Below are 14,539 nucleotides of genomic sequence, written 5' to 3'. Positions count from 1 at the left end.
AATTGCTAAGACATTTTTTATTCATTTATGCAATTTACTTAGAAATCACCTTGAACCCAAGAAGCATAAATATTCAGTTTTTTTGTCGTTGAATTTATCCTCAGCATAAACCTGTGAGAGACTCTTGAAAACATCATTGAACTGAATCTCCCAAAATCCTCTACCACTGCTGGTTAAGGACCTTCTGGGAATTGAAGTTGCAAGGGATTAGACATTTTCTCAATCTTTATCCTAAACTACAAAGATTAATAACAGTAGAGAACATCAAACCTTTCAGTTGTTGAAGCCCATAACACTTGCAATCCTTAAAGGTTATGGTGATTTAAATGGGATCTATAGCAACTGATTTCTAAAATATCTGGACAGTACCCAAACACCCACCCAATGGAAATGAGCAAGGCAAAGAGGTTCCTTCCATGAAATTCTCCACAAACCTAATTCCAATTCTGTTCAGGGCTGTCAGATATGGAAATGAAACCACATCCATCTGGGTGAGTAATTTGAATACCATTCAGATGTATCTGAATTCAGTTTAAATCTTTGTCTTCAAGAGGAATGTGTAGCTTTTGTAGCTCAGATCTAATAGTCCCAATTTTATCTAGGAGTTCTGTGTCAAATGCTAGGCTGCCTCATTATGGTGCTCTCTCTCTCCCTCTCTCCCTCTCTCTCTCTGTGTTAATGCTGCAAGAAATGAATGAAAAATACTGGGAGCATATATATACCAAAATAATATGATCTCACAGGGTCACCTAAGGTGTGAAGGTCAGCCCAGCTGCCCAGCTAAAGCAAACTGGCTCCTTTATTGGGCAGCAGCAACATAGGAAGATGCTGGGCTTCGCTTTGTTAACAATACTGAAGGCATCATTTCATATGGCACAGGAGAGAGTAATAGGGCAAACCACTTCTATTTTACTAGGTAAACCATACAGATATAAACTATAAAGTGATTGCTGATATTGTGCCAATAATTATCTCCTCTAGTACATTTGCATAGTATCTTATGGGGAACGTATATTTATTTAGCCAGAAGACTAGCTGACTGCAATTAAAATTTTATTTAACAATAATATTACAGGATAGATAGTATAGGATATTTATAGTTTCTTATAAATACATATTTTAGAAACAAACGTCCCCTATAGGTAAAGAATGATTGCTAAAAACGCTTCCCTTTTCTCTTCTACATAGTGGCTCTGCTTCTCAGGCTTGCCCTTCTCTCCCCCGCTGGTCTGTGAAGCGCCTTTCCTGGATTCCCTATTTCTGTGCAGGTTCTGCCCATTTTGCTCTTAAGGAAGTATCTAGTTAACTCTTCCATTACATTCTACACTTATAGCAATCTTTCGTTTCTTTACCTAGTTCGGCAAAAGAAAACCAACAAAGTCTCCAAAAGTTGTCACTCTACACTTTGCCTTATCTCTACGTTCTTTGCTCTCCCTCTTGCTCTCTCGCTCTCTCTCTGAGCCCGTCTTCTCTGGCTGGATGCGAAGGTGGTTGCGAAGATGTTCTCCGTGCTGCCCAAAGTGGAGAAGCTGTCGGCGCGGGTAATCCGCGTCCTGGGCTGTAACCCCGGGCCTATGACGCTCCAGGGGACCAACACCTACTTGGTGGGAACCGGGCCCAGGTAGGTGGGAAGCAGCTGGTGTACTCCCTGGGATCTGCTGGCCAACGCGTTTCCTTGGCGAGTTTTCCCTTCCCTTTAGCAAAGCCAGGCTCGAAGGCTACCCGGAATTCGTATTTTGACTCCCCTGCTTTTCACGCGCTGCTCTGAGTATTATTAATTCATACTATTTCTCTTTATTGTACAAGTAGTACTGTGACGGAAGAAGGCGGGGCCTAGATGAAATAACAAACATTTTTTTTATATCTTCTCACACACACACAACACACAACCCAAAAAATCCATAAACATTTGAGGGCAGAGGAAACATAGCTAACCGGATTATTATATGTATGCACTTAAAGTCACCTTTAGACCAGGTGGACGGCACACAAATCTAGTAAATAAATAAATGTAAAAGCCATTGATGCAACCTAGCAGTGTTGCAGTGCAGTCTTCTCTATTCAGAAATCCTATTTAAGTCCAGGGTCTTACTCACCTAGCAATGCAGGCTTAGGACTCTTCCATTGCTGTATTAAAGTGCTGTTCTCTGGTCATTAAGCTCACAGAAATTTGCAAACATCTGTTCTGCTTCATTGACAAAACCTCTAAGGCTTAGGTGTGCTGTTTGCAGGACAAGTTAAGAAAAACACTCTACCTTTCCCTTGCCATAGACAAGCTTTTAAGATTTGTGAGCCAGCTTTGTTATAAACATGTTTGTATTATTTTTAATCACTTTTGTTTTGCTATTCCCTTTCTCTTTTCCCCTTTTTGTTAGTTGATGTTTAATATTTTACTTTGAAATTTAATAACTATTATTCTATTTACTGGACAAGTAAGGGCAGATTCTTTTAGTCACCTGTCAAGTTGCTCAACTAAGAAATTGCAGGCACAGAAAAGCTGCACATCTTTGATCAGTCAGTTGGGCTGACTCTTGAAATGGTGCTTTACCATGTCAGCAAATGCCATGGTTCACAGATTGCCGATGTAGAAGAGAGGTCATGTTTAGAAATACCCGAAGTGACACTTCAAGATAGGGAGAAGGGGTTATGAAGTGCATTGGGGGCACTTCACACTCCTCCTATTCCACATTCATTGGAGGAATGGAATAAAACAAGAAGGAATAATTAATAACATGCAAGCTTCATCCTAAATTGCAGGTAGTCTTCGATTTATAACCATTCATTTAATGACCATTTTAAGCACTGAAAAAAAGTGACTTGTGACTGTTTTTCACACTAACAACCATTGTCGCATCACTGGTCATGTGATCAAAATTCAGATGCTTGGCAACTGGTTCATATTTATGACGGTTGCGGTATCCCAGGGTCATGTGATACCTTTTGAAATCTTCTGACAAGCAAAGTCAATGAGGAAGCTAGATTCAACTGTGGCAAGAAAGGTCATAAAATGGGGCAAAACTCACTTAACAACTGTCTCATTTAGCAATAGAAACTTGTGATCATAAGTCAAGGACTACCTGTAATGCTGCAAGCAATGGAAGTGCTGGCAGGAAGTAGTCCTGGGGTATAATATCCAGAAGTAACCTATATAATAGGTGTGGTGCTGTAGAAATAAGTAAAATGGCATCATTCCCCCTAAACATTAAAACCAGTTTTTTTTAAAAAAAAAATGTCCAGTTTTCTTGCTTGCTGAAGCACTATAGAAGCAGTAATGCCTCACAGGCAAAAGTTAGCCACACCCACCTGCCACAACATTCCTGTCACAATTCAGAACAGCGTTCTGTATAGCCAAAAGAGCTCTCTCTAAACCTAAATACTTTCAGAAGTGCACTAATAAATCTGTGCAAATAAGGAGCTTACGTAACACTGACAAATACTTTAGAAAGAGCCAGTCAGCCATTGTATGGGCAAATGTTGGTCATGTGTTGGGAGAAGGGCCATTGCACAGGGACCAAAGAGGAGGGTGTGAATCCACAACAACCCAAAGTGACCCCAGAAGGGCTGATTCTTTCCCTGATCAATCAAAAAATCAATGAAGCATTCTAAATCATATTTATGGTGAAAATTGTGTCCAGGAAGGACATTTTAAAACTGGAATAACTGTAGCTAAATTTAGGCTTCCTTTACTACAGGATGAATGAAATAAAGGCAATCTCAGGCACCAATGCCATTTAAAAGCAGCTAGACATCATGATGCAGTTAGAGAGATTTGATGATGATTACTATCTAGGGCATGTGTCTGGTTCTTCTACAAAGCCCTATCTTGAATCTTGGTTATTACAGTTTAGTTCTCTTCTTATGCAATATAAGTCTCAACTTGGAATCACGTTTAGCTTGTCACTTTTTCTTTTGCTCTTGGCAAAAGATTTTTCCCCTTCTGTGGACAAATTTCTCTTTATTACATTTTATTGGATCATCTTTGATCCATTTTATTATAAAGTACCATTTCTTTTGTTCACCTGATTAGATTTCTGCTCCAGTGGATTTTTTTTCACCATTATCTCTATTCTCATAGGCTTACTAGCTGTGTAGTACAGTATTATGAAATTAAAAGAGATTCTTTTGCAACAGCATCCCGCTTGAGATGTGTATGGCTCCAAGCTTTATTGTGTTTAGAAAGGCAATGGAATCTCGCTCTTCCAGCATACTTTAAAAGCAGTACTTAAATGTTTTTCTTTGGGGTATTTGAACAAGTGTACTTATTTCTCCTCACTGTCAAGTGATTCTGGGTGGCTATTGTAAATTTTGTATATAAAATAACATATGTAAGCTGGTCAGAGACAACTGAAAAGGCATATATGACCAGTTTGATTTATTGGTTTATTGATTTGCATCTTACATAATTTTCTTTAGGATTCCAAATTACACAAAAGGAATGGGATATAGAAATAGAACTAGAATGATAGGGTTGGGCCAGACTTTGGAGGTCTTCTAGTCTAGCACCCTGCTCAAGGCAGGAGTTTTATACTATCTCAGGCAAATGGTTGTCCAAACAATTTTTTAAAACCTCCAGTGATGGAGCATCGACGCGCCCAGGAAGCAAGCTGTTCCATTGATTAATTGTTCTTATATTTCTTTTCATGACACATTACGAACTTTTTTAGGTTGTTAGCATCATTTTTTTATTAATTAGCTCTTTCTTGGCCTAATCTGGTTTTATTATAGAAGGATCCTAATAGATACCGGAGAGCCACGCATCCCTGAATATATAAGCTGTTTGAAACAAACACTTCATGAATTCAACATTTCCATCCAGGAAATTTTAGTAACTCATTGGCACCATGATCATACTGGAGGCATATCAGATATTTGTGAAAAGATTCCAGCTGGTAAGTATTTTCTGTAGTTTTTAAAATTTGTATGCTTTATGTACAAAGTAGGTTAGAGTTATATTGAAAAAATTATATACTAGATAGGCAAAGGATGTTAGAAACATTGAACTTAAATGCTTGTTAACAGACACGGTGGGAAATAATTAAATTTGAGAAACAGCTTCTGACAGAACTTTCCCAAGCACCAATTGTAAGTATACTTAGCCAAAATTAAAGCTAGCAAAAATCAGGTACAGGTAATCCTCAACTTAACAACCATTTGTTTAGCAACCATCCAAAATTATGAGCACTAAAAAAGTGACTTGCAACCGGTCTTCGTACTTATAATTATCACAGCATCACCATGATCACTTGATCAGTATTAAGGTGCTTGGCAACTGGCATGAATTTATGATGGTTGCAACACCCCACAATCATGTAATTGCCACTTGTGACCTCTTCAGCTGACTTCTGACAAAAGTCAATGGGGGAAGCTAGATTCCGTTAACAACTGTATTGATTTCCTTAACAACCATGGCCAAAAAGGACATATAATCAGGTAAAACTCACTTAACAACTACCTTGCTTAGCAACAAAATTGTGATCTCAGTTTTGGTCATAAGTTGAGGATTATATTATAAAAATATAACATTTGCCATTCTGTTAAAGGAATTTATCTTCAATAAGCCTGACTCTTGCAAATAAATTGTTTTTATTTATTCATAAAAACTGAAGATACCATCTTCTTTCTCTTGCAGATTTGGGAAGAGGATGATAATTATACTAACTTATATCTCATTATCCATTTGCCTCAGCCTTGTGGATTTAAGTACATAAAAATTAGTTAAAATAAATATTAGTGAAAACTTTGACTGCTCTTTTTGAATGTAAAAAGTCAAACATTTATTTTAAACAGAAAAGCTTTTATCTCAAAGTATGTATATGTTCTATTTTTGTTTAAAAGTGAGCACCAACCTAAATTAATTATTACTAAGCTGAGTTGAATGATCTCCCAAGCACCAGCAACAAGTGTTCTTCCCAGCTGTATTGACTTTGTTCAAGTTAAGTTACTACAAAATCCTGCAGAAATGGGTCTTTTCAAATCTATTCATGAGGGCAGGAAATGGAGCTTCTTTGCAAAATAAAGAACATTGATTGTTTTAATATTTGCAGGCATGTTTGCTAATATGTATTTTAACAGTTGTTTCATTAGGATTAGTTAAAGTTGTAGAAGCTGCTATTGCAAAACAAACAAACAATTAATATACAAGGGACTTGCTAGATTGTAGTGATAATCTGGAGGCTGTTGTCACAATTATTTGAATAATAGGCAGCATGCACAGCATAGAACGTATGTTCTGCCTTGATTGATCTGCACTTGTATCATAACATAAATCAATTTATAAAAAAAGTTCATTAAAAATAAAACGGGTAACATAAAGCCACTTTTTAAATGTATTACCAGTTTCCAAATTTTGAAATAATTTGAAGCTATTTTATAAGTTTGTTTAAGATCAGAGATGGTCATAAGTTCCATGTGTCTCAGTCCTGAATTCATCTGGACGCACTATTTTTTTTAAAAAAAGGGATGTATGAATTTCCAACTAAATTCTGGTATGATACACATTGTTTAATTTTTAAATTAGGTTATGAATATTGTATAAGTAAGCTTCCACGTAACCCACATCAAGAAGAAGTAATAGAAGGAAAGCAGAAGTATGCGTACTTAAGAGATGGAGATGTTTTAAATACAGAGGGAGCGACTCTCAGGTAAACGTTAACATTTCATATTGATGTTGTTTGCAAGTTTTTCATGTACAAGATTTTTTTCAGTTCATTTGCAGATTTTATCATTTCAGAACTAAAAAAGCTTGTGAGATCTGTTCATATAGATTATATGTTTTGTCTAGCCTTTAATGAATACAGTATGGGGGTGCGATGGCTCAGCTGACAGACTGAGTTAGAGACCTGAGCGCCACACAGAGGGGTGACCTCCCATTATCTGCCCCAGCTCCTGCCCATCTAGCAGTTCAAAAGCATGCAAATTCGAGTAGATAAATAGGTACCACTTAGGTGGGAAGGTAGCAGCATTCAATGAGCCTTGGCCTGTAGTCATGATGGCCACATGACCACATCTTCAGACAATGGTAGCTCCCTTTTAGGAAATGGAGATGAGCACTGCCCCGTAGAGTAGGAACACGGGAAACTTTTACCTTTAATGGACAGGGGAGACCTTTACCTTTAATGCCCAAAGTACACATATTTATCTCTGTACCGTCACACAAATATAAATATTTAGAAAATGTGTTAACTACATTTATTTGTTTCCTTTGGGTCTGTTGTCTTTCTTTCAATTCCGTGGCATCATAAACTTTGGTATAAATATTTGTCATGTACAGTAGATGAGTTTTGCACAACTGAGGGTTAAACATTCACTATAACCATTCCTTTACATATCAGAAGTAATCATACGATACAAATCGTGTGATCATGATTAGACTACCCTCATGTGCTTGAAGATATCTGCCTAGTTCAGACTATTGACAAAGGCTTCTTATAGGCAAATTTGATTATTCTTCCAAGAGTTACTGGTTCCTGATATTTTCTGCACAACATTCTAAAGAAATTTCTTCAAATCCTAAGTAAGTTAGGTTTCCCTATATGTGTATGCTCAGGCCTCAATATCTTTAAGTGATGCTCTTTTCTCAGTGCAATTAGTCCTTGACTTACAACCACAATTGAACCCAAAATTTCTGTTGCCAAGTGAGACAGTTGTTGAATTTTACCCCATTTTATAATATTTTTTGCCACAGTGGTTAAATGAATCACTGCAGTTGTTAAGTTAGTAACAGGGTTGTTAAGTGAATGTGGCTTCCCCATTGACTTTACTTGTTAAAAGGTGGCAAAAAGTGGTCACGTTACCCCAGGACAGTGCAATTGTTATAAATATGAGTCAGTTGCCATGCGTCTGAATTTTGATCACATGATCACGGGGGATGCTGCAATGTTCGGAACTGTGAAAAATGGTCATAAGTCACTTTTTTCAGAGCTATTGTAACTCCAAGCAATCACTAAATGAACTGTTGTAAGTGAAGGACTACCTGTATACATGGTAAGGCTACACCTGTATTTTTGGTGGATGGCAATTTGCATAAAATTATTCCTGGTTGATTCTTTGGAATGACTTTATCTGCCTTGTGAGACCTTTGGTTTCTTTAGGAAATTTATCTTAAGTTATAGGTAGTTAAAACTTGTCCTTATTTTAAAAATACTTTTACGAAGTATTCATAGCTTTGCTTCCACACAGTATAAGGATCATTCATTTAAATTTTGTATCTGAGCTTTTTAAATGTATCTTCATTTGCCATTGTAAGAACTTTCTTCAATTTATTACTTGAATAGTATAATCACATTTCACTTTTCTGTCACTTTGCAGGGTGTTATATACCCCAGGGCATACAGATGACCACATGGCTTTACATTTGCTAGAAGAAAATGCAATATTTTCTGGTGACTGTATTTTAGGAGAAGGAACAGCTGTGTTTGAAGACCTTTATGACTACATGAAGTCATTGGATAAGCTCCTGGGAATCAAAGCTGATTTAATATATCCAGGTAAGTTACACATTTGATATTAATTATATTAACTCTTCGCCATAAGTATATTAAGTGTCTCAAACACTGCATTGCCAACTAGAGATTTTTGATCTCATTGTTCTGTAATCACAGATACTGTGTAAATAGGAATGGGTATCTCTTATTGACTCCTGTATGCAAGATGTTTTGTAATTTTTCTCTTTCTATAAGAGAATATTCTATGCTAAAATGTTCCAGCTTTCAGAATCTTTTACCTTCATCTACATATAGAGCTTCATAGAAAGTGGTCATTCTGGGAGGGGAGTTCAGGTGTTTTTTATTTAAATAAAACACTATTTTAGTTTCCTTGTGGTTTAGACTGTAATATCATTTGCTGTTTCCTTTGTGGTAAATGAAATATATCCTCTATTTACTTAACTTGTGAAAAGTCCTTTAGCTGCTAAAATGTCTGTTCTTTACACTCATTCTCTCTCTCCTTCCCCCCTCCCCAACTCCCCATAAGGAAAACAATATTCAGAATTCAGCACCTCCAAATAACGTATGAAAGAAATCATGGAAATGGAATATGATATAATATAATAATACTAAGCCGGAAGTCTTATCTGATTCAAACCTGTTTTAAAATGATGTTTCAGGATGTAACAAATTGAAGTCATTTTCAATTCATCCATTTACTGTATTTATTTACCCTGTATTTTTCTCTGGTAATGCAAGATGGTCCAGAACAGTGTTTCTCAACCTTGGCCACTTGAAGAGGTATGGACTTCAACTCCCAGAATTCCCCAGCCATAGCTGGCTGGGGAATTCTGGGAGTTGAAGTCTATACCTCTTCAAGTGGCCAAGGTTGAGAAACACTGGTCCAGAAGGAACAGAAGTTCTCCATTCTATCCTCATACCTATTATTATGAAATGTAGATGGAACCAAAGCCATAGGATAACTAAATTGGCTCCATAGTTCATCAGAGACTTGTACTTTTTTCATCCCATCCAGCATTTTTATCACAATTCCCATTTCTTTGTTTACATAATATACAAGCCACCCAATTCCCAACAACTCTGGGTGGCTTACAATTTAAAACTTTTTTTTGAAAAAGATAGAAATCTCTACCAAAGACTACATAGAATCGGGGGGGGGGGGATCCCATTTAACTGAGCTTATTCTTTATCTTCCTTCAAAGTCTGGAAGAAAAGCTGTGATTATAAGATCAAGACATAAATTGAAAAAAGCTTTTAATAGCTTCCTGAATGTTGGGGGCGGGGGAGACATCTGGACCTCTAGGGGTCTCACTCCAGAGGAATGGTGCTGCAATAGATAAGGAGACACATTACAAAATTAGAAGCTGTTGGGCTGTCCTGTGTTAACTCTGCAATATGAACACTTTAAATAATCTCTTCTGAAAAAAAAAATATCATGTACGCACTGTTAATAAGTTCTCCCAGAAATTTTTGTTAAAGAAACATCTGTTGTTGTCTTTATAGGACATGGGCCAGTAGTAAAAGAAGCAAGAGCTAAAATTCAAGAATATATTTTACATAGAAATGAACGTGAGAAACAAATCCTACACATCCTGGATGAGAATGCTGGGAAGTATTTCACAGCAAAGGAACTTGTGAAAGTTGTTTACAAGGTACAGATGGCATCTGGTTTGGGTTAAAAATTGATTTCAGTTATGCAGAAAGTAATGCAATAAAAAAGAAATTAATGATTCATAGCAAAAACAGCATTTATCTAAAGAACACCATGTATGTATATTGCACCAGATTGTATGCTGGAAAGTACATAGTCTTAATAGTTATACAAAAATATTAAGACTATCATTCCTTGTTCAGACTTTAAACATCTCTTCCAAAATAGACACATTTTTTGTAAAATTTGCTAATGATTTTCCCCCCAAAACACCAGTTTCCTTTCTTTTTTAATAACTGCAACTAAAGTAAAACAAAAACACTATGTTCTGAATGCCTCAAATTGCTTCCAGCTTGAAGAAATTATTCCAGACACTTTCAAATTAACCCTAGTTTCACTGTGGTCTAGGAAGAGGTTCACTATGGGGGGAGGGGAACACTGGGGTGGGGCATGGAATGTTCCTAAGTTCTAAGGAATGTTCTGTCCCTGAATCAATGAGTTCTCTATATCCCTATTATTTTTTTTTTTGCAAAGAACCACTCAAAATATAAAGAAATGCCTTCTCTGTAGCAACATTTGCCCTCTGGAATGAGGCTCCCCCCTCACGAGATATGAATTCCCCCCCCCCCACTTTACTGGTGTTCCAAAGAGTCTTGAAGACCTGGCTCTTCACCCAGGCCTTTGAAAAGTGTGATTGAAACCCCCTTTTCTTCTTTTTCTTTGTTTCTTTCTAGGTTTGTGTTATCTCTGTTATGTTTGTTCTTTTTGATTTGATTTGATTTTGATTTTGATTTTTTTTAAAAAATGAAGTTCTATTAATATGTATCCTTTTAATGCTTTATTCCAGGACACACCTGTCCATTTGCATCCAGCTGCAGAAATTAATCTCCAACATCACTTGAAGAAGCTAGAAAAAGAAGGGAAAGCTTGTAAGTAACTTCACTGTTTATATAGAACAGTTACATTGTTGGATACTGAAGGAGTGAAAGAAAGATAAAATGTTCAATTCTGATTGTAAATGTCAGTGTCTTATATATTTTTTTTAATTTTTAGAAACAGAACTTGATATCTGTTTTTTCATGATCGGTGCAGATAGTTCTCACTTAATGACTATCCTGTTTAGCAATGGTTCAAAATTACGACAGTGCTAAAAATTACAACCAGTCCTTATACTTAGGATCATCACAGCTTCCCCGCAATCATGTGATCAGGATTTGGGCTGCCCACAATCAGTGAGCATTTACAAACCTTATAGTATCCCATCATCACATGACCATCATTTATTTTTGTTTATTTAATTTGCACACTTCATAGCAGGCTATCAACAAGCAGAATCAATGGAGGAGCCAGCAAGTCACATTCATATGATGTCTCACTTAACAACTGTGTCACTTAGTAGTGGAATTGGACAGTCCCATTAGTGGTTGTTAAGGACTATCTATACTCTTTATACATTCTTATTTGGTGAAAAAAAAATAACTTGTGTTAAAAATATTACAAAGATGATTAAAAGAATGACTAAAACTATCTGACAAAATGCTTCTCTGTGTATCATCATCAGAAAACATGAAAATTAACTACATCGATTTCATGATTTTCTGAAATGTAGTTAATATGTATATACATTTATGTTTTTTAAGATAAATATTTTACATATTATTGGTTAGGGCAGTGGTGGCGAACCTATGGCATGTGTGCCAGAGGCAGCACTCAGAGCCCTCTCTATGGTCACGCGGGTCGTTGCCCCAGCCCTGCCTCCATGCACAGCTCCCTCCTTACCAGCAGCCCCCCCCAGAGGAGAGTCGCCCCCAAGCGCAGCCCACATGGAGCAGCGCAGCCAAGGACATGGCAGCCGGGCAACAGGGACAAGATTCCACCCTTGCGCCCCATCGCACACAGTTGATTCTGTGGGGCATGGGTGGATGGTGTGGCCACCGTGGCGCTGCTGGGCCACCTGGGCAATCTGTGGTGGGCCATGGAGGTGGTGAGTGGCCTTGTGGGGGACAGGGCAGGGCAGGTGGGATGGGGCAGGAGGTGGGGCCTGGTTTGGGGCACTTAGTCTCTAAAAGGTTCTCCATCACTGGGTTAGGGCATTAAAGAAGTTTTATTGATTAGGTTATTTATATGACCCTTCTTTCTGTTACAGTATATGAAAATTCTCCTAACTTCAAGTGGAAAAGTGTTTTATAAATATGGCATATACACAAGTTTGACAGACGTGCTCTTCTATATTCTGAATTTAAAAGCACTAACATTTTTAATGCCAAAATTGCATATAAATCGCATACATAAATGGACCTGGATTTTATTATTAATCTGATTAAATAATAACTTGTCAGAGAGCGATTGGAAGAATCATTCAGGGAGGAACAAGTGAATTATTTATTTCAAAGCAAAATATTTAAAACTTCCTTTGAACATTTGAATAGTTTTGTAAAGAAATTTGGAATGTTATTATTGATTAAATTTGTATGCTTTCTGATTCAGCAATATGAGGGTTTAAGCTTGTTTCTTTATTTAAACATTGTAATTTCATTGTCACTATTTTATTTGTATAATAAATACAACAACTAACTATTTTTGTTCATATTTAGTTGTTTTCCTTTTTTGACATCATTATAATGTCATTATTATAATCATTATATACTTTTTCAGAATCTTTTTTTAACTTGACTAGAAAATACTATAGAATAGATTTCTACAGATTAATGAATACTAGCAATATAACATTCAACCTCATTTAAATACAGTTGAATGAAAGTATGAAATGTTTACATCTGAACTTTGTTTGCAATTTTCCTGCAAATTACCAAATCTGCATGTAGTACAGTAATGATAAAATTCTGTGCATCTTCAAAAAAAAGCATGAAAAGCATGGTGGCCAGATATAGGCAAATATACAATCATTCAATTCTATAAATTATATAAAGAAAAAAAAATGACATTAAAAGCACAACATAGAATAATTAAAATTTATATTCCTCACTAGAATATTTGACTTATCTCTTCAGAATTGGCCTCCCCTGAAGCATCTCTTTTCCTGTTTCAAATTTCCTGTATTCCTACCTTTTTGGAAACTTTAAGATTTAATCAAAAGGTATGGTGGAGCAGTGTTAAAGCCCTCACTTTTATATTTTCATGACAGTAACCTCTGCTCCCAGTTTTAAAAGGATCAAAACTTTTTTTATATCTAGCAGAGCAAGGGGCTGGATTATCTTCCTATGTTCATATCACAGAAAACATATATTTCTCTTTTGAATGTGAGTTATCTGAGTCTGTTTGGCTTAAAGTCCGATAAACCATGAATGTCTGAGCTTGCAGCCTTTACATTCATAACAATGGCAAAAAAAATAATAATCAGTGTGGGAAAATGTGTTTCTGAAGTGTCAATCTATAATTTTCAGCATTCCTTAGCAATATGAAATGCTGAAAGTTGTAGTTCAGTAATATTTGGTGAATGCTTTAGGAAAAGCCTGTAAGGCATTAGAACAAGCTGTGTAGTCTTTATACTGTATAAGCTATGTGGAGTGACAGAATTAAATGTTTTGAATAATGAAGTTGCATTCTACTGAACATTGTGAAAATTTGACATTGATTACACCAAGCATCTCATCTGAGCCCTAAAGGAGAGCTACATGCTTATACTGCTGACAGCAAATAAGCAATACTTGTGTCAATTAGAAAAAAAATAAAATATATGGTATCTTGTGAAATAAAAATAGATTGTTAGCTGTGAAAGAATAGAATAGAATGGAATGGAAGCTGGAAGGGACCTTGGAGGTCTTCTATCCAGCCCCCTGCTCAAGCAGGAAAACCTATATCATTTCAGACAAGTGACTGTCCAGTATCTTCTTAAAAATCTCCAGTGATGGAGTGCCTATCATTTCTGAAGGTAAGCTATTCCTCTGGTTAATTGTCCTCACTGTTAGGAAGTTTCTCCACAATGCTTCTCTCTTTGATCAGTTTCCAACCATTGTTTCTTGTCCTGCCCTCTGATGCTTTGGAGAATAGTTTGACACCCTCTTCTTTGTGGCAGCCCCTCAAATACTGGAATACTGCTATCATGTCGCCCCTGTTTCTTCTTTTCTTTAGACTAGCCAAACCCAAGTCCTGCAGCCGTTCTTCATAATAATAATAATAATAATAGTAGTAGTAGTAGTAGTAGTAGTAGTAGTAGTAGTAAAGTTAGAAGGGACCTTGGAGGTCATCTAGTCCAACCCCCTGCTCAGGCAGGAAACTCTACACCATTTCGGACAAATGACTGTCCAGTCTCTTCTTAAAAACTTCCAGTGTTGGAGCATTTACTGCTTCTGGAGGCAGGTTGTTCCACTGTTCCAATAGTAAAAGATCTAAGTAAAAAATACATTCTATTTTGAGCTTAGAATTAATAGACATGTTTATAACATTTTGTCAGGATATCCAAAGTTGTTAAATGTTCTTTGAT

General features: G+C 36.5%; 1 protein-coding gene across 1 annotated transcript; it reads left to right on the top strand.

Moving 5' to 3' along the window:
• Positions 1 to 1,363: 1,363 nt before the first annotated feature.
• LACTB2 (lactamase beta 2) lies at positions 1,364 to 12,585 on the top strand. Its single transcript, XM_039345410.1, has 7 exons — positions 1,364 to 1,621; positions 4,726 to 4,889; positions 6,518 to 6,641; positions 8,308 to 8,486; positions 9,948 to 10,096; positions 10,943 to 11,024; positions 12,242 to 12,585. The coding sequence occupies exons 1-7, from the start codon at positions 1,500 to 1,502 to the stop codon at positions 12,283 to 12,285; spliced, it is 864 nt and encodes a 287-aa protein (XP_039201344.1). The 5' UTR covers positions 1,364 to 1,499; the 3' UTR covers positions 12,286 to 12,585.
• Positions 12,586 to 14,539: the final 1,954 nt, after the last annotated feature.

This window comes from Crotalus tigris, unplaced genomic scaffold (genome assembly GCF_016545835.1).
Source record: "Crotalus tigris isolate CLP2741 ecotype Arizona unplaced genomic scaffold, ASM1654583v1 scf7180000017952.28453644438:3035480, whole genome shotgun sequence".
Lineage (NCBI taxonomy): Eukaryota > Metazoa > Chordata > Lepidosauria > Squamata > Viperidae > Crotalus > Crotalus tigris.
The sequence above is the reverse complement of the archived record's forward strand: the minus strand, read 5'-3'. Positions and strand labels throughout refer to the sequence as shown.

Coding starts and splice junctions, on each gene's coding strand:
- LACTB2 (XM_039345410.1), top strand. CDS start 1,500: ATGTTCTCCGTGCTGCCCAAAGTGGAGAAGCTGTCGGCGCGGGTAATC. Junction 6,642..8,307: donor ACAGAGGGAGCGACTCTCAG/GTAAACGTTAAC, acceptor GTCACTTTGCAG/GGTGTTATATACCCCAGGGC. Junction 10,097..10,942: donor TTGTGAAAGTTGTTTACAAG/GTACAGATGGCA, acceptor GCTTTATTCCAG/GACACACCTGTCCATTTGCA.